Source organism: Schistosoma mansoni, assembly GCF_000237925.1.
Source record: "Schistosoma mansoni, WGS project CABG00000000 data, chromosome 1 unplaced supercontig 0076, strain Puerto Rico, whole genome shotgun sequence".
Lineage (NCBI taxonomy): Eukaryota > Metazoa > Platyhelminthes > Trematoda > Strigeidida > Schistosomatidae > Schistosoma > Schistosoma mansoni.
In genome coordinates this window covers 768161-792132 of record NW_017385990.1, presented here as the reverse complement: position 1 = coordinate 792132, position 23972 = coordinate 768161, and the positions used below count along the sequence as shown (strand labels likewise).

The window sequence follows — 23972 nt, the reverse complement described above, 5'->3', positions numbered from 1 at the left end:
TTTTAAATCTTCCTTTATAGACTGACAATAAACAAAATTCATCTACTTCAACTACTAGTACTACTACTAACACTGGTAGCAGTAGTCATCTTTTACCTCGATCACCACATTTTAAAAGAAATGTGAAATTATCTGTTAATAATCCGTAAGTTATTAATATATATATTGAAGGAATAAAAAGTATGAAATAATAAGCCCCCAAATGCCCTGGTACGGCCGAGAGTGGGGAGGACCCGCCATCTCTCTCGAAATGCCATCACACGGACACGCGCCTCTGCCAGGGAAGTCCTACTCACTGCCTTCTCACGGCATTACTGTTGTTTACGAAGTTGAGAGGACGAAAAGCGAATGCCCGGTGCTTTAACCAGGTTGGTGGACACGGAAAGTCCACCTAGGGGAGTTGGAAAACCCTCATTCCAAACCAATGGTGCACATGGCCTAGCTCCAGTATCCTGAAGGAACGAATGGCGTATGAACCTATTGTTGGTCACCGGCTACCATGGGACTGCATTTCCTCACGATGCTCCACTGCCTTGTGGATCAGACCTTTAGGTCAAAAACGCTCGGGGTGTGACCCCGAAAACCACCTGGGCAGTATCACAGCCCTCATACAAATCAAATGAGATTTGTGCGGCGCATATGTACCTGGTGCTTTCTTGTACCGATATTTATGTGTTTAAATAAATAAATAAATAATGAAATAATATTGAAGTTTAAGTCTTAGCGGAAGATAAAGAATTCATACGTCTGAAGTATTAGGATTAATTCTCTGTCATGTTACTCAGTATCTCCAACCACTAATTGAGTGGACCCCTTACTAAGTACTCCATACCTACTAACATAGGTCGGTCCCAACACTCAATGATCTCATGGTCTAGTGCCATTTTTTATCCTGACACCCCTAACTTCCAACTTGCTTCTATTCCAACCAACGTTGCCTGTCGAGGTACACGATATTTGAGCAAATTTATCGTATGTCTTACTTACTTACTTACTTTCGCCTGTTACTCCCAATGGAGCATAGGCCGCTGACCAGCATTCTCCAACCCATTCTGTCCTGGGCCTTCTTTTCTAGTTCTATCCAGTTCTTGTTCATTCTTCTCATGTCTGTCTCTATTTCTCGGCGTAATGTGTTCTTTGGTCTTCCTCTTCTCCTTTGACCTTCAGGATTCCATGTGAGGGCTTGTCTTGTGATGCAATCGGGTGATTTCCTCAAAGTGTGCCCTATCCACTTCCAGCGCTTCCTCCGCTGGAATCTGATTTTTTTGCCTCCCACAGTAACTTGTTGCTGATAGTGTCTGGCCATCGGATCCGAAGTATCTTGCGTAGACAACTGTTAATAAACACTTGTATCTTCTGGATAATGGCTTTCGTAGTTCTCCACGTCTCCGCCCCATACAATAGAACTGTCTTGACATTTGTATTGAAAATTCTAACCTTGGTGTTGGTTGACAATTGTTTTGAGCTCCAGATGTTTTTCAGTTGTAAGTATGCTGCTCTTGCTTTGCCGATCCTCGCCCTCACATCTGCATCTGATCCACCGTGTTCATCAATGATGCTGCCCAGGTATGTAAAGGTTTCCACATCTTCCAAAGCTTCTCCGTCAAGTGTAATTTGATTGGTGCATATTGTGTTGCATCGGAGAGTCTTGCTTTTCCCTTTGTTTATATTGAGACCTACTGCTGCTGAGGCTGCTGCTACACTGGTCGTTTTCTCCTGAATTTGTTGTTGCGTTTGTGATAGAAGAGCCAGATCATCCGCGAAGTCTAGATCGTCAAGTTGCATCCTGCCTGTCCACTGTATCCCGTGCTTTCCTCCAGTCGTTGACGTCTTCATGATCCAGTCGATTACCAGGAGAAAGAGAAACGGTGAGAGTAAACAACCTTGCCTAACACCAGTCTTTACTTCAAACGAGTCGGTGAGTTGTCCTCCGTGGACGATTTGGCAGTTTAGTCCATCATAGGAGTTCCGTATGATATTGACTATTTTCTCAGGCACGCCGTAGTGTCGAAGAAGCCTCCATAGTGTCTTCCTGTCCACGCTATCAAATGCCTTCTCGTAGTCGATGAAGTTGATGTAGAGTGATGAATTCTATTCGATTGATTGTTCCACAATGATACGTAGAGTTGCGATTTGATCTGTGCACGATCTATCCTTACGAAATCCAGCTTGTTGATCTCGAAGTTGGGCGTCCACGGAATCCTTCATCTTGTTTAACAATACTCTGTTGAAGACTTTCCCTGGTATTGAGAGGAGAGTGATGCCCCTGTAGTTGTCGCACTTGCTAAGATCACCTTTCTTTGGTATCTTGATCAAAAGTCCTTTTTTCCAGTCTGTTGGTACTTGTTCTTCGTCCCAAATCTTACTGAAGAGGATGTGTAGTATTTTGGCAGTTGCTGCTACATTTGCTTTCAGTGCCTCTGCCGGGATGTTGTCTGGTCCCGCTGCTTTGCATCTCTTGATTTGTCTAATGGCCATGCTGATCTCTTCAATTGTTGGTGGGCCAACATCGATTGGGAAGTCTGTGGGTGCTGCTTCGATGTTGGGTGGGTTCAGTGGAGCTGGTCGATTTAAGAGTTCTTTGAAGTGTTCTACCCACCTGTTTCGTTGTTCTTCAATGTCGGTGATTACTTTGCCTTCCTTGCTTTGCACTGGTCTTTCTGACTTACGGTAATTTCCAGCAAGTTTCTTCGTTGTATCATACAGTTGTCTCATGTTTCCCTCTCTTGCAGCCTTTTCCGCTGTCATCGCTAAATCTTCCACATATTTACGTTTGTCGGTTCTGATGCTCCTCTTCACTTGCTTGTTTGCCTCTGTGTATTCGGCTTGTGCCTTGGCTTTTTCTGCTCTTGTTCGGCTGATATTGATTGCTGCCTTCTTGTTCCTTCTCTCTTCAATTTTATCCAGTGTACCAACAGTGATCCATTCCTTGTGATGGCGCTTCTTTTGGCCCAGAACCTCCTGACATGTTGAAACGATTGCCTCCTTGATACCTTTCCAGTTGCTCTCCATGGTAGTTCCCTCTCCATTGAGTAGATCATGAAAGGCCTGGAAACTGTTGCTGAGGGCTATGTTGAATTTGTTGAGTTTGTCAGTATCCTGAAGAAAAGCCGTATTAAACTTTTGTGATGTTGTCCGCCCCGTTGTCCAGTGCCTCTTGAGTTTTAGTTTCATCTTGGCGACCAGCAAATGATGATCGGATGCTATATCAGCTCCTCTTCTGGTTCTCACATCCTCCATCGTCCTCCTGAACTTTTTGTTGATGCAGATATGGTCGATTTGATTCTGTGTAGTGTGATCCGGTTAAATCCAAGTGGCTTTGTGTATGTTTTTGTGTGGAAATATGGTGCCACCTATGACCAGTTTATTGAAGGCACATAGGTTTGCAAATCTCTCACCATTTTCGTTCCTTTCTCCCAGTCCATGTTGTCCCATGACGTCTTCGTATCCAGTGTTGTCCTTTCCAACCTTGGCATTGAGATCTCCCATCAGAATGGTCAGGTCTTTGGTTGGGCACTTCTCGAAGATCGACTGCAGCCTATCGTAGAATTGGTCTTTAACGTCTTCATCTTAGTCGTTGGTAGGCGCATAGCATTGGATGACATTCATTATAATGCCCTCTCTCTTTGTTTTGAAGGAGGCTTTGATGATCCTTGGTCCATGAGATTCCCATCGTATAAGTGCATTTTGTGCTTTTCTGGACAGCATCAATGCAACTCCTTGTGTATGTGGGGCATTTTCTTCTTCATGACCGGAGTATAACAGAAGTTCTCCTGAAGACAGTCGTTGTTGTCCAACCTGCGTCCAATGCGTTTCACTGATTCCAAGTACCTCCAGGTTGTATTTTCTCATTTCTGCAGCAATTTGGAAGACTCTTCCGGTCTCCCACATTGTCCGGACATTCCATGTACCTATAAAAATTGTTGCTCTGGTTGTAAGAAGGTGCATCGGCCTCATGACTTCCGAATGAACTCGGCTTTCATCATGAGACGTCATAATTATTCCTTCTACTCCCAGGGCAGAGTTTGAATGGTTTGAATGATTTTTTCTGGTTAGCGTTTTTTTAGCGAGTTGATTTTCTACGGGATGGGGTCACTAACCCCATGTCCAACCCTCTTCCTTTACCCGGGCTTGGGACCGGCAGCAACCCCCAGAGGAGCTACAGGCGGAGTTTTATCGTATGTCTGCACCAATTCATTTGATGAAAATTCACAATCAGTGTTGAATATTGCTCACTTAGTTGTCCCAATATATGTAAGCGATGCCTCAAAAACAAATATAATCAAGAACCAGTAGTTTACGCATGTCAACTGCTTTTTAATAGGTCATGTTTCAATCCTTGTAAAGTAATAAAGAGTGGAGTGTTGGGCATCATACTCTCCCCTTCGTTAGAAGATAGAAATCTCGTTTTCGTTACTCATGATAATCAATATTTGACGTATCTTCCTTTCAACTCTTCTGTTCTTTCTATCAGCTATGATTTTTCAGTCGTTCAGTAGTCTCTTACTGATATATATGTAATTTTAATGCAATATTTTAATATCACCTCGAATAACTCAATGGGTAACATCTCAGACTGTGGACCTGGATGATACATGTTTGAATCCCATAGGAGCATCACTTTTATTAAGACTGTAGGTATACCTTCTTGACCAGTTCCACGAAACCTAGGTCCACAGCTTATTCTGGACTATCTTCAACCACCTAAGACCTCTATAACCCCCTTCCCATTACATTTACGAGTCTATATCTTAACCATATGTATAATCCATTTAAAGAGCTTAGTAACGCTACATAATTATACATTTATTTATTTAATGTACAATTGCCTCCGTACTTACTCTGTTTTTTTTTCTCTTGTCTATATTTACTACTTGTCATACTTCCGCCCTGTAGTGAATCTACGAAAAATTCCTTATCCAATCAAAACCATGGATTTGCCAAAAGATCGTCACCTACAATACTCAAAAGATATATGAATACTAATAATGATAATAATAATAATAGCAATACCAAAACATCTAACCAACCCAATGGCGATTTATATTTTATGTTTGATGATCGTCCATCATCTAATTCCTCGAGATCTTCACCGCACCTTCTTGTATTCACTGATTGCTTAAATAAACCAGATAATAATCATAAACAGTCAATAAAAAAGGAACAAATGATCTCTGGCAATTCAATGCCTATTTATTCATCATCATCCTCGAATAATTCTGTCATTGAACTACAATGTATTAAGCAATCAAAATCAACTCATTCACGAAATCAATCGTCTATTTTCCCCGATGATATATCCAATGCCAAAACTGTTCCCGGTACACCATGTCGTAGAATAAAACAACATCATAATTATACCAATATGGGAATGTCAAATTTGGAACAGAAAAGGAGTACTAATCTTACTACCACTGATGATGATGATCATCATCATAATAGTACTAGTAGTAAGCATATATCTTCTACTAATACATCATTTAAAGATTTAAATAATAGACATGATCAAAGAAAAACGGATCTTTCCCATTGTCATTCACCTAACAATCGTAAAATGACTACAAAACTTTAGACTGAATTGTTTTGTTTTCCCCTATTCTTTTTTTAACTATGTATACATATACTACTTAAATAGGAGAGAGAGTGGGGAGTGTGTGTGTGTGTGTAAAATAATTAGATTCAATTCTATGTTGATGCCCCAGTTTTCTTTTTTGTCTATATATTTAAGGTGTTTTCTAGACTCTGTACATACTCAAGCATTTATATGGCCTCTAATATAACTAAATGTATATATAGTAAGTAAAAAGGAATTCAGTCATACATTTACACTGTTTGTGTATGTGTGTGTGTGTGTGTGGATATTAGCTACCATTGTCATTATTGTACAAGATTCATTTCATTTTGTTTATCAAAGCTACATATAAGTTGCTACTTTTCTGCACATTTTTTTTATCTGTATAAGCGTTTAATGCACTTGTATTCACATGTCCTGCTTCAATTTAGGTACCTGAGTAGTATCATAGCCCTTACACAAATCAAATGAGGTTTATGTGGCGTATATATATATCTGGTGCCCCCTTGTACCAATATTTATGTGTTTAAAATAAATACATCATATGAACAATTCTTGACTAGGTAAAAGATTAGAGAGGTGGTCAGTGAATGACATGATGTCATGGTATGAAAGAAGTATGTAGAGGACTAGCTTCTGTTGGTCCTTCACGACTCCCTGGCTGGGGTCCAAGAGATGGTGCTACACAGTGGCTAGAGACGTTATCAGATATGGCTCAGAATAGAAGCCAATGGCGATCCTGCTGTAACCACCTTCTTTTACTTTCTGCATAAAGAGTGGTTGTAACTTCTTTAACTGAAAGAATTCTTCTGGTTGTACATTTCAGTTTCCCTCACTATTACTTTTATATATATTTATATATGCATCTTACCCCTTTCTCCTCCCATTTTCATTGTTTTGTGTGGCGCATATATATCTGATGCCCCCTTGCACCAATATTTATGTGTTTAAATGAATAATATAATAATAGGTATAAGATTTCAATAGGTCTTGTCAAGGTGTTCGTGTGATTTCTAGATGGTTTTCCAAAATGAGATAACACTTACTTTAAGCAAAAACCAATTTTCAATATTGGATACTCTTGAGTTGTATGCATCCATTATCCTTATTGTATGATTTCAACTCAGCAGTCTAATAGTATTTTTTCTCGGCTCTTACGGACAATGAGTGGACGTGGCAAAGCTGAAAGGTCTCATGCTAAGGCCAAAACGCGATCAGCTCGTGCTGGTCTGCAGTTCCCAGTTGGTTGTGTCCATCGTCTCCTTCTCAAGGGGAACTACGCAGAGCGTTTCGGGGCTGGTGCACTTGTCTATTTGGCAGCTGTCCTCGAGTACCTGGCGACCGAAGTCCGTGAGTTGGCTGGCAATGCCGCTTGTGACAGCAAGAAAACCTGCATTATCCCTCGCCACTTACAACTGGCCAACTGAAGACATTGTCTTCAGCTCCATCATGTGTAGTTGCTTATTACTAACAAGTCTTATTCAAGAATGAAATAACTGTTCAGGAAGTTAGCTAAATATAGAATACATATTACTACATTGAAGATATATTCATAATTCCACTGTGTAAATCATCATCAATAGTTTTATTTTTTTTTTATTTAAACACATATATATTGGTACAAAAGGGCACCAGGTACATATGCGCCACACAAAATAATGAAAGTAGGAAGGGAAAGGATGAAAAGATAAGGCGGACTGAAATGTACAACCAGAAGACTCTTTCAGTTAGGAAAGTTAGAACCATTCTTTATGTAGAAAGTAAAAGAAGGTTGCAGCAGGATCGCCACTGGCTTCTATTCTGAGCCATATCTGATAACGTCTCTAGCCACTGTGTTGCACCATCTCTCGGACCCCAACCAAGGAGTCGTGAAGGACCAACAGAAGCTAGCCCTTTGCAGCTCTCTTTCATGCCACGACACCATGTCATACACTGACCTCCTCTCCGCTTTTTCCAACCAGTCCCAGGGTCGGCAAATAATGCACGACGTGGAAGTCTCTGGGACGACATTCGTAAAACATGTCCAAGCCACCGAAGTCGGTGTTTCAAGATGGTGACACCAATTGAATTATCGTCTCTGCGCCCGAACACACGATGCCGAACCTCTGCATTACTAACATGGTGTTGCCACTGTATGTCAGCAATCCTTCGGAGACAACGATGATCGAACACAGAGAGACGTCTAACATCCTCAACTCGGAGAGGCCAGGTTTCACAAGCATAGAGCAAAACTGCTCTCACCGACGCGTTGTAGATCCGACCTTTTACAGCCAGACTAACATCACGAAGGCGCCAAAGATGGCCCAGATTGGCATAAGCCGCTCTGGCTTTCATTATACGTGCACCAATCTCATCACTCACGCCACCACCAGCACTTATATAGCTACCTAGATACACGAACTTCTCAACTACTTCAATCTCCTCACCATCCAGGGTGAGTACAGGATTAGAATCCTGCCAGTCTTGTAGGAGTACTTTGCACTTGGAGGGTGCAAAGCACATATCGTACCTGCGGACACTGATTGCCAACTGATTAAGTGCTGATTGCATGCCTTGGGCATTATCGCACAGTAAGACAATATCATCCGCATACTCAAGGTCGAGAAGTCGTTCTCCAGGCAACATATCCACACCGCCATTACTTACATCCACCAGAGCTGTTTCCAGGATGTCGTCGATGGCAAAGTTGAAGAGGAATGGTGAGATCGGGCAACCCTGCCTAACCCCACTGCTCGAATGGAACAAGGGAGAAAGGTGGTTGTATGCCCTCACTCTGCCTGAGGTTTTCGTATACAGGGCCTTTAAGATGTTAATGAACTTCTCAGGCACACCCTTCTTCAATAGACAATCCCAGAGAACAGTCCTGTCCAACGAATCGAAGGCCGCCCTGATATCAAGAAACACTACGATTGTTGGCCTGCGATAAGTATGACGGTGTTCTAACATTTGGCGGAGGGTGAAGATGTGATCAATGCATCCTCGACCAGAACGAAAACCAGCCTGCTCCTCGCGAGTCAATCGTTCTCGGGTTTTAAACAACCTACAAAGAATGATAGAAGCCAATAGTTTGGACGCAATCGGAAGTAGACTTATCCCCCGATAGTTATTACAGGAACAACGTGAACCCTTTTTAAAGATAGGGACGACTATTGACTCATTCCATGATGTTGGAACACTTTCTTGCTCCCAAACCTTTCCAAACAACACAGTCAGTTCCTTAGCCAGAAAGTCACCACCATCTTTAAAAAGAGCCGGAGGTAAGTCGTCTGGGCCAGGTGATTTGTAACGTTTCAAGAGTTGGAGTTCCTTGCGGACTTCCGCCTCGTTTGGTGGAACAGTCGTCACCGGCCATGGGGGGCAGAACAAACTGGTTGATGTTGCCGGAGCAGCAGGCCAGTTGAACTGCCCTTCGAAAAATTCCGCCCATCGTCCAAGACGTCGGGAGATGTTAGTGATTGGCATCCCATCATCCTCGTAGATTGTTTCACTCACACCAGACTTCTTGCTGCCAGTGGCTCGGATGAGTTGGAAGAGCTTCCGGCAGTTACCAGATGCAGCTGCTGCTTCCATCTCATTAGCACGCTCCGACCACCAGGCTTCTCGGTCCTTACGCAAGCTTTGCCCGATTTCACTACGTAACAGCCTTCGTTTGTGGTCAAACTCACGGTCACCCGGAGTAGACCGACGGGCTTCCATCAGTTGTAAGGAGCCAGAAGAGACCCAGTGCTTGTAAGCGGGACGTTTCGCGAAGCCGCAAGCGGCTTTACTCGCCATTTTCATGGCGTCGTGAAGATGCAACCAATGCTCATCAATACCTTTCGGTGGGGTGGTAGCTAGCATAGAGGCTAGCTCCGCTCGATACTTACTTGCAACAGAAGTTGCAGCCAGTTTACTAATATCAATCCGTTGGTGGTGGTCAATCCTTCGGCCACTGAAAAGTAAGGTGAGATTGGCGCAGACCAGGGCATGATCAGACTCCAGATAGGTACTCCAAAAGGAGCGGCAGTCTTGTACACAACCACGCCAGCGGTAGCTGATCGCGATGTGATCAATCTGAGTCCAGGCTTGAGATGCAGAAGGAGGACGCCAGGTGGCACACCGGCGATGACTGTGCCGGAAGTTAGTGCTGGCCAGAAACAGGTTGTGGTCTGTGCACAGTTGCAGCAAACGGTCCCCGTTATCTGTCCTGCGACCAACAAGTCATCAATAGTGATATAATTGGAGTCCGCGTGACTATCGTAACCAATGGTTGGAGACTCTATGTGACATGGCTCAGAATCGATCACAATGGCGCAGGTGTATACACTCTTTATCTTCCCTTAAACCTTGAGATTAAAATTTCTTCATATCCGTCTTTCTTTCTATACTATATCCTTATATACAACCTTTCTTTCATATATTACCACCACTAAATTAACTACTTCTATGAATTTGGTGTTCATCTTGTTGTGCCAATGTGTGAGTTATGGCAAGTTGGACCGATGCATATAGGTGCCTGGTCCTACGTTGTAGCTGACTTACTGACTGATATAATTGAATGCTGACAAATTTCTGCTTTTCACCTTGTTGAATACTAATTTTATCATTATTGTCACTCATTATCACTGAATCCTATAGGTACTTTTAATTTTCAGAGGGGGTTTTTTTGTGGAGATTTAGTGTTTTCATAGTTAAAGGCGTGAGTCAATTGAATCTCGACCACCAGAGAAAACCTGGAAGCACTGGACGGCCGTTTCGTCTTATTATGGGACTCCTCATCAGTGGATTGGTTGAAGTAAGACATTAATACCATGGATGCCGACTCAGTGGTTTATCGGTTAAATGCTATGGCGCGAGAATGGTAGGTCCTGGGTTCGAATCTCGCAAGGCGAGATGGTGGATGCGCACTACTGAAGAGTCCCATAATAAAACAAAATGGCAGTCCAGTGCTCCCAGGTTTTCCATGGTGGTTCAGCTTCAATTGACTCACGCTTTCAACTTTTAGTTTTGTTTAATTAGATATTTAGTGCACAATTTTTACGTTGATACACGTGTACTGTGTGTGTGTGTCGCACCAAACTATGCACTATCATGATTCTTTGTTAAGTAAGATAACAAACTTGTTCACCCATATTCATGTAATCATTGTTCAGTGTATGTTTTGATTGCACCATGGCTTTTGCTTATTATTAATAATGAGCTTTTTCATTATCATCACACTTGGACTGGGTACACTTTCATTTCTTGTTATTTTCACTTTTTTAGATGGAAAGAAAATCTCTGTTACTAAACTATTACATCATAATTCTTTACTCAATTCACCGTCAATGTTCTATCAATCATCTCAAAAAGATCATTCATTTAATAATTGTACTACACCATTAACAAATCATTATCGTCTTTCACAAACATATCCATTTGTATTGCCTACATCGAAAATTCGATCATCATCATTACATTTACCTGAGCTGTCATCGCATCATCAACAACAACAACAACAACATTCTTCAATGAACCTATCTCATTTAGCTTTAGCTGCACTTGCAGCTGTTCAAGTAACAATATCCAATAATGATAATGATAAGCATAATACAAAGGATAAGAATGTTACTTTTGTTCATCATCGTCATCATCATTCCCCGGTTTTAATGTCAACATCAAATTATTCTTGTTCACAATCTTCTCCAATAAACTCAACTTATTTAAATATAAAATTAGCAAATAATTTAGAAGTAATTCGAGAAGTAAGTTTCTTTTTCGAGAAGGGTTGAGGTTAGTATTCTGCTTGTCTGCTTGTCTCTTAATCATCCAACTGTACAGAGGAGGAAGAACTTTATTTCTGATAATAGAAATATAATATTCACAGCTCATGCAAATTTTAAGTTGCTAGGCAGAGATTCATATTTGGATGGTGAACTTGCTTAGAAGAATAAGTCAATCACTTCATTGCCCCCAAATGCCCTGGTACGGTCGAGAGTGGGGAGGACCCGCCATCTCTCTCGAAATGCTCTCACATGACCACGCGTATATAGCCTGTCAGGGAATTCCTACTCACTGCCTTCTCGTAGCAGGGGTGTTGTTTACGAAATTAAGAAGACGAAAAGTGAATGTCCAACGCTTTAACCGGGTTGGTGGACACGGAAAGTTCACCTAGGGGAGTTGAAAAAACCTCATTCCAAACCAATGGTGCACATGGGCTGGCTTCAGGATCCTGAGGGAACAAATGGTGTATGAACCAATTATTGGTCACTGGCTACCATGGGACTGTATCTCTTCACGATGCTCCACTGTCTTGTGGATCAGACCGTTAGGTCGAAGGCTCCGGGTGTGGCCCCCTAAGTAAATCGCCTGCTTCAGTTTGGGCACCCGGTCAGTATCACAGCCCTCACACAAATCAAATGAGATTTGTGCGGCGCATAAATATCTGGCACCTTCTTGTACCAATATTTATGTGTTTAAATAAAATAATAATAAATAATTGTTATTATTATTATTATTATTATTATTATTATTATTATTATGTTATTGTTTCGTGTTCTACCTCTAGGGTCCTTTACTATGTTGTACTACATCTTTAACTTCATTTAAAATTGCCAAATTCCATAGTTCATCATCAGTCAATAGTAGTACATCACCATCACAACTATCAACTTCATTCACAGATCGTTTAAATTTTTCCACCATTCCATTGGAATTACCAGTAAATTGCAATCAGTCGCCAGTGAAACACAAGTCAAATTTACAACCAGATATTGATTGTAATCTAAATGAAATACATTCACCACCTACTATCACCGCTAATCTTTCCTATTCATATTCATCACAAACATCTTTATCTTCCATGACATTAGAGTCATCTACCTCGTTATCGTATTCCTCTACTCATCATAATCATCATCATCACCGTCATAGTGTACATGAAGGTGAACAATCAATAGAATCTCTCAATGAACATCTATACTCTCCTCAATCTATTTCAACAAGTTGTAATTGTAAATATATCAAGAAATCATGTAGACTTCATAAAAAATTTAAAAATTATTGGGCGGTATTATTAATCTCATTAAATAATAATAATAAAGCTAATTCAATAAGCAATGAATGTGTGTTTTTAGTTTTATTTAAAACTTATACAAAATCATTGAAACAATTCATACCATGGTCTATTGTATCTTCAAATTTGAATCCATTGAAAATACGGAAAAATCAATTATTAAACTCACCAAATTATGTAAGTTTTCTGTGTTCTGTGTTTTCTTTTGTTGTTTTTTAATAGTTGTATCATCTGATGAAGTGATACTAACGTCAGTTGTAGAAAGTACTGGACAGTAGTTCTATTCCCGGGTATAGTCGAGGGTGGGGACAGTCAGCCCTTCCTCTCCAAACGCTCTCTCTCACATGGACATGCGTATACAGCTACTGCCACAGAAGTCCTGCTCACTGCCTTTTCTTAGCTCGGATGTTGTTTACGAAATTAAGAGGAGGAAAAGCGAATGTCCAGCACTTTAACCGAGTTGGTGGAAATGGAAGATCCATATAAGGGAGTCGGAAAACCATGATCCCAAACCATTGGTGTACATGGGCTCTAGGATCCTGATGGAAGAAATGGTGTATGAACCTATAGTTGGTTACCGTTTACTATAGTCCTGCATCTCCTGAGATTGCTCCACTGCCATGTGAATCAGACCTTGGGAAGTTGCCCCTTAAGTAAACCACTTGTTTCGGTCTGGACACCCGAGAAGTAATCTATTCCTCACACAAAACAAATGATGAAGTGTGGTGCATATATAATTGTTGCTTCCATGTACCAATGTTTATGTGTTTAAATGAATAAATATTTTCAAGACTGCTCAACCATGAGATCAAAGCTATAAACTTTGTGTTTCACAGCAAGCACAGTATCTTTAAAACACTGGCTGTCAACCAACAACATATACGTTCGAGCCTCGCTTCTATATAGTTTGAATGAAAACCGATAAAATAAGTCTGCAACTGATGACACGATGTATAATATCTGTATTTCCAACTTTGGTTAGATATTGATTTAGTGGGTATCCACCGTTCAATACCATCAGTGATAACCGCCTGATTTTAAATGTAATTATCTCTTTAAGTCATGATATTTGAAGAAATAGAACTTCAGGAAATGCATTTCTAAATTACTTTCTGTAAAGCATAGGATTTCGATTCTGTTTTTATTTTATTATTTGAACACATAAATATTGGTACAAAGGGACACCAGATACATATGCGCCACACAAAAAACTGTCATTTCACTTAATTTTATGAGGGTCATGATACTGCCTGGGTGCCTAGTGCACCATTGGTTTGGAATCAGGGTTTTCCAACTCCCCTATGTGGACTTTCAGTGTCCACCAACCCGGTTAAAGCGCAGGACATTCGCTTTTAGTCCTCTCAATTTAGTAAACAACAGCTCCGCCACGAGAAGTTAGTGAGTAGGACTTCCCTGACAGAGGCTATATATGCGTGGCCATGTGAGAGCATTTGGAGAGGGAGAGCGGACTCTCTCCCCTCTCGGCCGTACCAGGGCATTTGGGGGCTAGCTTCGTAAAGGTTTATATATGCACAGTTTATCCCACCTGCCATATCACTACTGTAGTTCAAGTTCAGAATGCCTTTTTTCGTCTACATCATGAACTAACTTGGAGATAGATAATCACTGAACAGATGCTCTGTTCCCAGTGCAGGTTAACTTGATAATGTCCAGGAAATATAATCAGAACCTCTTAGCCTCATAACCAGTGTGTTCCTGTAAGACCACTGTTAGCTCACAACTTGAGTCAACTTTTCAGCGATGAATCTATCCTAGTATTATACTTCAACAGTAGAATTGTTAGTAACCGAAATTTCCTTCCTGTTATTTTCAATTATGAAATTTAAGGAATGGAGTGTAGCACTCATCAGCAAGGTGTACCTGTAATCTTGAGGGAACTGGTGCTCCCTGACGAATTCTATCCCGTGTCACTCAGCTTCACAGTCAGAGACGTTACCACTGAGTTATTCGGACCGAGACCGACCTCCTGTAGGACTGAGATTCTTTCATGTTTATCATTTGTTTTCAATCATATCTTACTTCACATAAAATTTGATTTCGTTTTTTTTCTAGTATTCAGCTAGTCGATGTAAAGTCTTACGTATACAAGATGCATGTTTTGATAAGCACAATACTCAATCTCTATTGAACGATAATTGTATTCATCCAACTGTGTTAGTTTTAGAAAACTATTCAAATAAAGAAAAAGTATATCGATTAATATGTCCAATTCCACAATATTTATGTACACAGCCAATGACATGTAGAAATTCAAATAGAAGTTCTTCCAAAATTATTGAACATGTTGATCAACTTGATGTTGCATACAATTCCGATATCCAGGTACCTTCTGTTTTTTTTTGTGTTTTTCACCAGTTCAATATATGTATATACAAATTGATTTTGATAGGACTACTGAATTGATTGTTAAATTTTGGTAAAAATGAATAATGTATGGCGGTTTCCTGGTTTCCTGGTACGGTCGAGAGTGGAGAGAGTCTGCTTTCCCTCTCGAAATGCTCTCATATAGCCACGCGTATATAGCCACTGCCAGGGAAGTCCTACTCACTGCCTTCTCGTGGCGGGGGTGTTGTTTACGAAATCGAGAAAACGGAAAGCGAATGTCCGTCGCTTTAACCGGGTTACTGGACACAGAGAGTCCACCTAGGGGAGTTGGAAAACCCTCATTCCAAACCAATGGTGCACATGGGCTGGCTCCATGATCCTGAGTGAACAAATGGCGTATGAATCAGTCGTTGGTCACCGGCTACCATGGGACTGCATTTCTTCACGATGCTCCACTGCCTTGTGGATCAGACCTTTAGGTCAAAGGCTAGGGGTGTGGCCCCCTAAGAAAACCACCTGCTTCAGTTTGGGCACCTGGGCAGTATCACAGCCCTCACACAAATCAAATGAGATTTGTGTGGCGCATATGTATCTGGTGCTTCCTTGTACCAATATTTATGTGTTCAAATAAAAATAAATAAAATGAATTCTTTTTACGAATGACTGAAGTTTTTTCTAATACGGCACAAAGAATAGAATAGGAGCTCTTATAGACCATACGTCTGACACACAAAAACACTTTAATGTTAATAATCCATGCGCTAATATGAGACAGTGGAAACGGGGCTTCTAGGATAACTTTATATCCTGTGTAGAAGTCAAAAACTGGAAAGGAATAAGTCTGTTTATATTGTAACATCCAATGACGTTAGAGCACATAGAATAGCAAACGATGGGTAATGACAACCAATCAGGTAACAGCAAATGTTATTGTAGAAGTTTGAAAAATGTCATCCAAACTAGCATTTCAAAAAATAACCAACATGAAATAAGAGACAAGATAACCTGGTTTGTTCTTAGCAACTCCCCTTGTTGTCGTGTTACGTCAGCACAAGACAAAATTATCAAGATGAATGGCAGGAATTAGACTAATACTAACATCAGTGATTATTAGAAATAATTGGATAGGAAAAATGAAGAACTATCACTGAAGAAGTACTGGAACCCAAGATCCTGGAGATCAAGAGTGGATTTGCCACTAAGTTATGTCGCCCAGTGTTCCTAACCACTGGTCACACGGCTCCTGACCTAACAGTTTTCATCTACCAACATAGTTCAGTTTGAATAAAGCCAAAACACATACTGATGCAGAATAATATAAGTTCATTATATTTCGCGGTCTCTTATCAGCTGCTTACAACCATCTATGTATTGAAAGAGAATTGTGTGAAAACTTTTGTAAACTCTTCAAACCCTGTTCAATTATTGCATAACCCACCTTATCAATCCTTAATTCCAGTATTCTTATGTAAACCCTTCATAACCTCTAACATTATCACACAATCTACCTCATCTATCTACGAACTTCATTTGACTAATGCATCACCTTCCCCTTATGTCTTCAATGCCAACTCCAAATGACCTCTAACCCGTTTTAGGTTAGCCTTTGTCATCCTAATTCTTTTCGTTCATTTATGTTAATTGTTTCACTTTATATCTAAGTGTTAACTTTCAATACATAGATGGTTGTAAGCAACTGATGAGAAACCACGAAATATAATAAATCCATATTATTTTGCATCCATATTTGTTCTGGCTTTATTCAAATTCATAAAAGCAACCGATCATACGAAATTTCTAAACAGTTCAGTTCACCAGTCAGTGACCCTGTGTCTTAGTTTGACCGCTCCTGGTTTTCGTGAAACCTATTTCTACTCAAGCTAGTATTATATGTCAAGGCAATCAGTGGTCAGGTAGTTATTAATACTACGGTAGTTTGCGATTGAGCAGTGACCAGCACCGTCTTTTGGACTGATCAAACTCTATCGATCACTCCATGGTATTTTGACATTTACTTGGAGCCAGAAGTTTGCACTTACTAACATATCTAAAACTCCCTGTTTCGATCATTGTTGGGATAACAGTTGAAAGTACTATTATGTGTCCTGCTTCGGTTTGGGCACCCGGGCAGTATCACATCCCTCACACAAATATATGAAATGATACTATCATGTGTTGTTGTTTCAAACTGAAATGAATCGGTTATTTGTTTCCTGACTGATGAAAATAATCTTCAAACCATATAAAATATCTATGGCGGAAAATTGGTCACGATTTAAAAGCTTTGCACAATTATTTAGTCTGCCTCGTCAGTCTAATCGAAAACATACACTAAGGTGTTAAAATTATATAAATACACTACTGTTGCTGGATGAAGATTAACATTTCCACTTGGACCGATGCATAAATGTGCCTGGTCCTACGTTGTAGCTGACTGACTTTCCACTTTTACAGATAGATATAATATAAGATTCTTTTTAGATTCATCTGCGTTTAAATATCTGCACTGTAGATTGGTCACAGTTTGAATACTTCGTATGATATGGATATTATAACTCTGTACTGTTACCCCCCCCCATCTTCCATTTATATGCAATGGTCATTAACTTTCACGTTAAGTTGAATGTATAGACTAGAATTAGTTGTTAAATCTTTTGACATAACATATTACGATGTCCATTTAGTAGTGCTCTTCTTTAAGCATCAATCAAATCATTCACTGTAACTAATAATGCTGGAATAATCAGAAGGGGTTTTGTGGAGATTTCAGTATTATTCATAGTTGAAATCATGAGTCAATTGAAGCTAGACCACTATGAAAAACCTGGAAGCACTGGACGGCCGTTTCGTCCTATTTTGGGACTCCTCAGCAGTGCGCATCCACGATCCCGCCTCGTGAGCGAGATTCGAACCCAGGACTTACCAGTCTCGTGCCAGAGCACTTAACCTCTAGTCAACTCAGCTGGTCGGCATCCAACGGTGTTAATGTCTAACTTCAACCAATCCACGAAATTTGAGCAACTGTTCACCAATTGTCTTCAGTGAGTTGTTATCTCTACAACAGACGTGGTTGAACTCTACTGGTGCTGAGGAGTCCCATAATAGGACGAAACGGCCGTCCAGTGCTTCCAGTGGTGTAGTTTCAATTGACTCATGATTTCAACTATGAAAATGTCGAAATAATCTTTATTTTTCTCTGACCTACTTGATCATCTCTACTTTATATTGTCTATTTTATATTTATAATAATAGATTACAAATAATACGCATCGTGATGTAATCCCTTCTTGGTTATGGACTAGTAAAACTATTCATCGATTTAGTCAAATCATTAAACAGAAATTTGGTACTATTTTAAAAATTAATCAAAGTAAACATGACTTATCATCAAACACAACAACAGCTAACCTTACTACTACCCCTACTACTACTACTCCCACTTCATCAAATGATTATCTATTGAACAAATCATTTCAATGGCTTTATCCATTACTTACACTTTTTCCATCTGCTTCACAACAATTATCTAAGCATATATTTCAAACATCATCATTTCTTAATTTATCTACAATGGAATGATCTCAGTTTTCCCCCACCCACCCTCATTCATATTCACTTCTTTTTCTTTTTTGGTTGTTTGTACAAATAAGATTACCAAAACCAGTCACACACATATCTAACAATCCCTTTATAATCTATTCCTTTTATTAATTTAATTTAATAAACGATTTATATTCATGATTATGATTGCTGCCACAAACCTGTTGTTATGGTTGTTGTTGTTGTTGCTAAGGCAAATGTACAGGGAAACAAAATTTTAAAAGTTAAAAGCGTGAGTCAATTGTGAAGCTACTAGACCACCACCATGGGAAACCTGGAAGCATTAGATGGCCGTTTCGTCCTCCTCAACAGTGTGCGCATCCACGATCCCGCACTCGCGAGCGAGATTCGAATGCTTCCAGGTTTTCCCTGGTGGTGGTCTAGCTTCAATTGACTCACAAAACCCCCTTCTGAAAATTTTAAAAAAAAACCAAAATTGTATTCCTTTATATGATAAATAATGAATTTATTTATTTAGTATGAATATGATTATTATTATGATTATTGTATGTTGTTTTAATGAAGAAATCACTTTTCGATGGTCTAAATGCATCAGACATTGATGTGATCGAATCAAAATTCACTCGTTCTCTTATTTGTACGGATTTAATATTCTCTTCATGATTATTAACTAAGATCAGTTGTTGATCATGATCAGCATCGTCGGTTGTTTCTGACCATTCCAATTGTTTAATGAATTGTTTTAAATCATTCTCTGACATATCCAAAAAACTCATTAGTAATGGTTTGGATATACGTTGATAGGTTTGTGAAATAATTTGTACAATAACTAAAATGGATATAGAAAGAGAGGGGGGAGAGATTAAAACATAATAGAAATGATTTAAAGGAGATAAATATATACCTATGAATACACATATACTGACGTTGCTCCACACGGCCTTGCGGATCGGAGCTTCAGGGTAGAAGCCTCCGGATGTGGCCCCTTAAGAAAAAAAGCCCCCAAATGCCCTGGTACGGCCGAGAGTGAGGAGAGTTTGCTCTCCCTCTCCAAATGCTCTCACATGGCCACGCGTATATAGCCTCTGCCAGGAGAGTCCTACTCATTGCCTTCTCGTGGCGGGGGTGTTGTTTACGAAAGTGAGAGGACGAAAAGTGAATGTCTGGCGCTTTAACCGGGTTGGTGGACACAGAAAGTCCACCTAGGGGAGTTGGAAAAACCTCATTCCAAACCAATGATGCACATGGGCTCCAGTATCCTGAGGGAACAAGTCGTGTATGAATCAACCGTTGGTCACCGGCTACCATGGGACTGCATCTCCTTACAATGCTTCACTGCCTTTTGGATTAGACCTTTAGGTCAAAGGCTCCGGGTGTGACCTCCTAAGAAAACCAGTTGCTTCAGTTTGGGCACCTGAGAAGTATCCCAGCCCACACACAAATTAAGTGACTTGTGTGTCGCATGTGTATTTGGTGCCCCTTTATACCAATATTCATGCGTTCAAATAAATAAATGACTAAGAAGCTAGGCTATTAAAATTATGTAACGTAATAGGCCCTCAACCATAATTAGTTTGTAAAAATTAGTATTGAGGCTAAGTCGCAGGTTCAAACCTGCTTCACCTACTTGAGTTTAGATGGCCTTATTAGTCTTGGAATGTAAAATGTGACTTACATTCGAGCATACGGCTCTGTGCTTGACAAGTGAATTATATCACCGGACTTGTTTAAAACGTGGTATGTGTTCCAGTTGGAACCTTATTATTACACTGAAGAATAATTAGAGGGGTTTTAGTTTTAAAATTAACCTTACTGGACTGTATAATAGATAGTCACTGATCTTATGTCACTTTGACTGATAGGGAGTAGATGAAGGTTACGCGCCCTGAATACACATATACTGACGTTGCTCCACACGGCCTTGCGGATCGGAGCTTTAGGGTAGAAGCCTCCGGATGTGGCCCCTTAAGAAAAAAAAGCCCCCAAATGCCCTGGTACTACTCCAATCAAGAAAAAAACAAAAGTGCATCAAATTCAACCACCAGTTTCTTCAGATGTAACTACTATACAAGAGAAAAGTGAGTTTTAAAACTGCTACAATTCGGAAGATTTTAGATAGTTTCTCATCGATAGGCAAAGAGAGTTATTTGGTAGCTAACATCATGTTACAGACGAAGATTATTATACGGTCATATTGAACGTATAGTGATAAGTGAGAAAGTGAATGATTTCAGTGGCGTTTGAACTGATAATATCTAGTCACTTCCTGAACAATTTATTCCCTAACTGTCGCTACTACATGTTGATGGTCAGACCTGTCTGTCGTGATGACCCAATAAAACTGCCATGACAGTGAAACGTGTTCTTTTGGCTTTAACATGCTAGATAGGTTAGCTGAAAAGCAGTGAGATATTTCCCTTCGACAATTATGCAGTCTCCCCGCAAAGTAATACAGCACTACCTTACTCCACAAGTTCACGTCGTCAGTGGTAAGGTCATAAAGTATAGAGGTAACATGTTAAAACTACCCATGAAAAGACCGTGCGTAAATGAACTCAGATAGGTGTCTTGTGGGCTGTGTGATTGCACTCTTAAATCAACAAAACAACTAGTAAACCAGTTTCCTTCCCATGAAGTATGCCTCCACAATGTGGGGGACTGAGAAGTGACAACCACCCATACATCACCAGCACACAAGATTGTCTTGTTCAAGACCGAATCGCATCTCCACTCCCTAATATCTCTTCCTTATAATTATCAATCCCTCTACGGCTTTATCGCCATGTCCTATCAAGGCTGACGATTAAATTTCAGGAAATGTCATATTTGGTCTTCGGAAACCACATGGAAGATAGGCTTCAAATTAAGTATGAATTGTGGAAAAGAAGATCACAAGAGTGCATTAATGACCTCCTGTCTTATTTGTTCAACATAGTGGTGTGAGTGATTGCTGCTCTGATCAACTACCTAGATTACAATAGCTTTTATTTTAGTCACAGTAAAATCTCGTCCTTTCAGTGACGATTTTGACTAACTTGCCTGTACAGTACTCGACTATGTATCTGGTAATTCATCCTTTCAGTAGTCCTCGAAGAAACACACTGTTTAAGATGGGAATAGAAGAACCTAAAGAGACTGGTTTTCCATTTAATAATTACGAAGTCAATCAAAAGAAAACTACACCAAAGTAGCAGCTAGGGTTGCTCATCTTAGTTGGAACTCAAGTGCTTAAACCACTAGCTTACTACTCTTCTATAGCTGAGTGAATCGTGATTAACTAAAAAAGAATACAGAATAATATCAACTTGATGAACATATTATTTGTTAAGGAATAACCGAAATACTCAGTCAGCATTGCTTTAGGACTGGTCTGGGTCAACACCTGAACTAAGGATAAGGAGTGAAGTAGTTGAACGCATCAACAACTTCACTTATATTGGAAGTCTGATCAGCCCTAATGGATTGGTGTTTGACTAAATCTCTGCAAGGATTCGAAAAGCTTGCTTGCCGTTTGCCTCATCCATAGTGAGGGTGAGGTATCCGTCCATCAATCAAAAGACAACAACAACAGTTCGTTCTCTTTAAATTTACGGCTGCGAAACATGGCCATTAAGGGTAAGAGATACTCGTAAGTTACTAGTATTTGATCCCAGATGTCTTAAAAATACTGCTCGCATCTTCTAGGATCAGCGGGTAATGGTGAGGTCAGATGCAGTGTTTTAGGTAATGATGGTAAATCAGTTGATGAGGTTGTGAATCCACATCAACTGAGATGGTTGGGCCGTGTTACGTACGCCTGAACACCGATTACCACGACGCGAAATGCTGACAAGTGTTGGGGATGGTTGGAAGAAAGTTAGGGGTGACCAAACCAAAACGTAGCACCAATCCATAAAGTCACTAACTCCTAGTCTGAGCCATGTTGGTAGATGCAGAATAATTGACTGGGGTCCACGCAACTATCGTAACCAATGGTTGGAGACTCTGTTAACATGGCTCAGCATTGACCACAATGACGCAGGTGTGTACACTCTCTGTCTTTCCCTAAACTGTGAGACTAAGATTGCTTTATACCTTTCTACGAACTAATTCTCTCTATTATTAAGTGCAATCGATCTTTTATATATTGCTACCATTGAAGTAACTACTTCTATGAATTTAATAGTCATTTTGTTGTGCTAACGAGATGTGGCAACTTGGACTGATTCATTTATGTGCCTAGTCTTACGTTGTAGCCGACTGACTGGTGACAGATTATAACAGATATCTACAAGTTGTAATTATAGAGTACACCGCTGTAGTTTACCGTAGACCACAGTAACATATATCTTGAAATGACGTCAAGTCAGCAAATGCTTATGGGCACAAAACAAACCTTGTTGACAAAACCATTCCTAAACAATGAACAGAAAGCAAGTTATGGACAAATCAAATGAATGGATTCTAATGCACGAAACTGTTTCTATGGAAAATGGGTTAGGATTAAAAAAATCAAGTGCATAAAATTCTGGAGATAGAAGTACTTACATTTACATACGGATTCACGGAATCCAGGGATAGCAGAAAAAATTTTGGGATTTTCTTTAACTTTCGTCTACACATTAAGTGAAACAATGAAACTGAACAAACCCAAAACTCAGAAAACCGACAAGTTTCCAGAAAAAGCCCAAGTTTCACAACCTGCGAAAGTGGCTCTTCATTGAGCTAACTTTAATAATGTACATCAAAAACTTACATGTTCCAGATGAATCAAGTACTTGCACAATGTAAAATCTGAGTGACTCATGCTTATAATTGCCTTTAGCAACACTAACCTCGCACACTCAGCATTGAAACGTTCTGGATAGAACTGATATCTATGTAAGAAGAGCTAATCACAAAAACTTGGTATATACAATCTAAGTAGAGCTAAATTAGCTTCGAAATCATAATCATTATTTATAATCTGCCACGAAAGATGTTCTTCAAGTGCTGCTATGTGTTCAGGGTTATAGCTAATGCCTCTCAAAATACATAAAAAGATAATACCTCTCTATTCCTTGTAGTTTGCTTTTGATGACTGCCTTACGATCCATAACGTGAAACACTTCAAGAACCGCGCCTGTGAAAAAATAGTTCAAATGGCTCAAATGGTTGTGGACGGAATAGAAGAAGCTTTCGCTTAACGGGCTTCCATGTCTAGTAGCAGTGGATCACTAATACCTCAAGGCAGGAATCTAGGTATATTAACGATAATAGGAAAAAAGGAAATTGGTAATGTTGAGTCTCCCGTTTCTGTGTGTTACCCATTAGGTTAGTATTGTGACTAAGCTTGAGTAGATGTTTAAGGGGATGACCAGAAGTTTTAAGGATACTGTAAGCCATAAGAAGCTTACCACTAAGACGCCTATATTCCAACGGGTAAAGGTTAGGTGATTGAAGGTGCTCTTCATAGGGTTTGAATTTGGGTCCTCGAACTGA

The 23972-nt window shown here is 40.0% G+C and overlaps 4 protein-coding genes across 4 annotated transcripts in view; 3 read left to right on the top strand and 1 right to left on the bottom strand.

Annotated features, from left to right (window-relative positions):
• Smp_176690 (guanine-nucleotide-exchange-factor, putative) overlaps positions 1-149 on the top strand; it is a gene marked incomplete at its 3' end in the record, with an annotated part of 53493 nt that extends 53344 nt beyond the window's left edge. Inside the window, exon 10 of the mRNA XM_018791774.1 lies at positions 21-149. Within this exon, the coding sequence (XP_018645095.1) occupies positions 21-149 (129 nt within the window). The remainder of the gene's footprint in view (positions 1-20) is intronic.
• Positions 150-5050: 4901 nt separating this feature from the next.
• On the top strand, positions 5051-5572 carry Smp_176680 (hypothetical protein; the record flags this gene model as incomplete). Its single annotated transcript, XM_018791773.1, has 1 exon — positions 5051-5572. One exon carries the CDS (start codon positions 5051-5053, stop codon positions 5570-5572), a length of 522 nt encoding a protein of 173 aa, XP_018645094.1.
• A 1163-nt stretch (positions 5573-6735) lies between these two features.
• Smp_176670 (histone H2A, putative) lies at positions 6736-18530 on the top strand (the record flags this gene model as incomplete). The annotated part of the gene is given in 6 exon segments (XM_018791772.1): positions 6736-6922; positions 10817-11299; positions 12099-12136; positions 12141-12782; positions 14679-14948; positions 18291-18530. Coding segments are annotated over 6 exon segments (1860 nt in total).
• A 459-nt stretch (positions 18531-18989) lies between these two features.
• Smp_099320 (hypothetical protein) lies at positions 18990-23617 on the bottom strand. Its single transcript, XM_018791771.1, has 6 exons — positions 23541-23617; positions 23408-23506; positions 23248-23368; positions 23142-23216; positions 23040-23106; positions 18990-19341 (listed from the first exon to the last, which is right to left on the bottom strand). The coding sequence occupies exons 1-6, from the start codon at positions 23585-23587 to the stop codon at positions 19022-19024; spliced, it is 729 nt and encodes a 242-aa protein (XP_018645092.1). The 5' UTR covers positions 23588-23617; the 3' UTR covers positions 18990-19021.
• Positions 23618-23972: the final 355 nt, after the last annotated feature.